Source organism: Neomonachus schauinslandi, unplaced genomic scaffold (genome assembly GCF_002201575.2).
Source record: "Neomonachus schauinslandi unplaced genomic scaffold, ASM220157v2 HiC_scaffold_256, whole genome shotgun sequence".
Lineage (NCBI taxonomy): Eukaryota > Metazoa > Chordata > Mammalia > Carnivora > Phocidae > Neomonachus > Neomonachus schauinslandi.
In genome coordinates this window covers 12,875-14,318 of record NW_025408957.1, presented here as the reverse complement: position 1 = coordinate 14,318, position 1,444 = coordinate 12,875, and the positions used below count along the sequence as shown (strand labels likewise).

The following is a 1,444-nucleotide window of genomic DNA, read 5'->3' as shown; positions in this document are numbered from 1 at the left end:
GAGTAGGAGCTAATCCTGGAAGAGTGTAGGCTTTGTCAAAGGTCAAGGGGAGAGTGTGAAACAAGCAAGGCTGGGTAGGCGTAGAGATGTGTTTGTGTCCTGAGGAAAGGGGATCTGGGCTGGGCCCATGCAGGAGGGCCCTGAATGTGCTGTTCCTAGCAGGGGGTTTGAGGCCACTCCTCATTTCCGTTTCCCTCCCTGACCCAGGAACTGCATCGGGAAGCAGTTTGCCATGAACGAGCTGAAGGTGGCAGTGGCCCTGACCCTGCTCCGCTTTGAGCTGGCACCAGATCCTCTCAAGGTCCCTGTTCCCACTCCAAGAATTGTGTTGATGTCCAAGAATGGGATCCACCTGCATCTCAGGAAGCTCCTGTAACCCTTGTGGGGACAAGGATGAGCCCCAAGGGCCTCCTGCCTGCCATCCTGTCTTCCTGTTAGTCTCTCCTGTCTGCTGTCTTCCACCCACTTCCTGCTTTCACTCTGCCCACCTGCCAGCCTCCCTGATCTCTTCCTCTTGTGCATCAGACTGTCTGCCCTTCTCTGTCTCCTCCTTTCCCAAGATTCCTACTTGTTTGCCTGTTACCTTTCTCCTACCCAGCTGTAGCTCTGACTGTCCACGTAAATCATGATCAGCTGCCTGTCCCCCAGGCTGTCTGTCCTCTCCCTGTTGTTCCTTTCTGCCTGCTTGTGTGTTCCTGTAATGTCTTCTCTTGCTGCTTTACCATGTTACACAAACTTAGTTCCTTAAAAGAGCACATTGATGATCTCGTACTTTAGGAAATCAGAAGAAATCTGACATGGTTCTCATTGGGTTGCAACCAAGGTGTTACAGAAGCTCTAAGGGAGAATCTCTTCTCTTGCATTTTTCCACCTTCTAAAAGTCTGCTCTTATGGCTATTCAATGAGGGGATTAGGCCTCCCTATTTATCAAGGAAATATCCTTTTCTTAAATGCAATTGATTACAAATGTTAACCTTATCCATAAAATTCTAGACTTTTGTTTAATTGAATAACAAGGACTCCAGCAAATCCAAGTTGACACATAAGCTAGACATTACAGTCCACCCTTTGTCCTCTTGGCATTCACACATTCCCTTAAACCACACTTAATCTGCAAATTAAGTATAATAAAGTCACACTTCCACCAACTAACCTTCATATGATTGAAAGTATGTTGATCCTTTTCCCCTACAGCAAAGCAAAGTCAATGGAGGGTATTCTCTCTTCTCCCTGAAATCCTGTGACTTAAATGCTATGATACAAAGTTAACTATTAGTACCACATGTTATGGTTTCTGTGCAGGATATAAGACAAGGAACAAAAAATCTGACAAACATGTGCACACATGCATAATCATATTCATAACAAATAAGGAAAATGCTAGAAATAATTATACTCGTTATTTCTATAACTTGCGACATGGCCACCCTTAGCATTTATAACA

At 45.0% G+C, this 1,444-nt stretch overlaps 1 protein-coding gene across 1 annotated transcript in view; it reads left to right on the top strand.

The window, feature by feature from the left end:
- The window catches only part of LOC110578763 (cytochrome P450 4A11-like), a 5,304-nt gene extending 4,156 nt beyond the window's left edge, over nucleotides 1-1,148 (top strand). Inside the window, exon 8 of the mRNA XM_044912172.1 lies at nucleotides 208-1,148. Coding sequence (XP_044768107.1) covers nucleotides 208-376 — 169 coding nt within the window. The 3' untranslated portion in view covers nucleotides 377-1,148. The remainder of the gene's footprint in view (nucleotides 1-207) is intronic.
- Nucleotides 1,149-1,444: the final 296 nt, after the last annotated feature.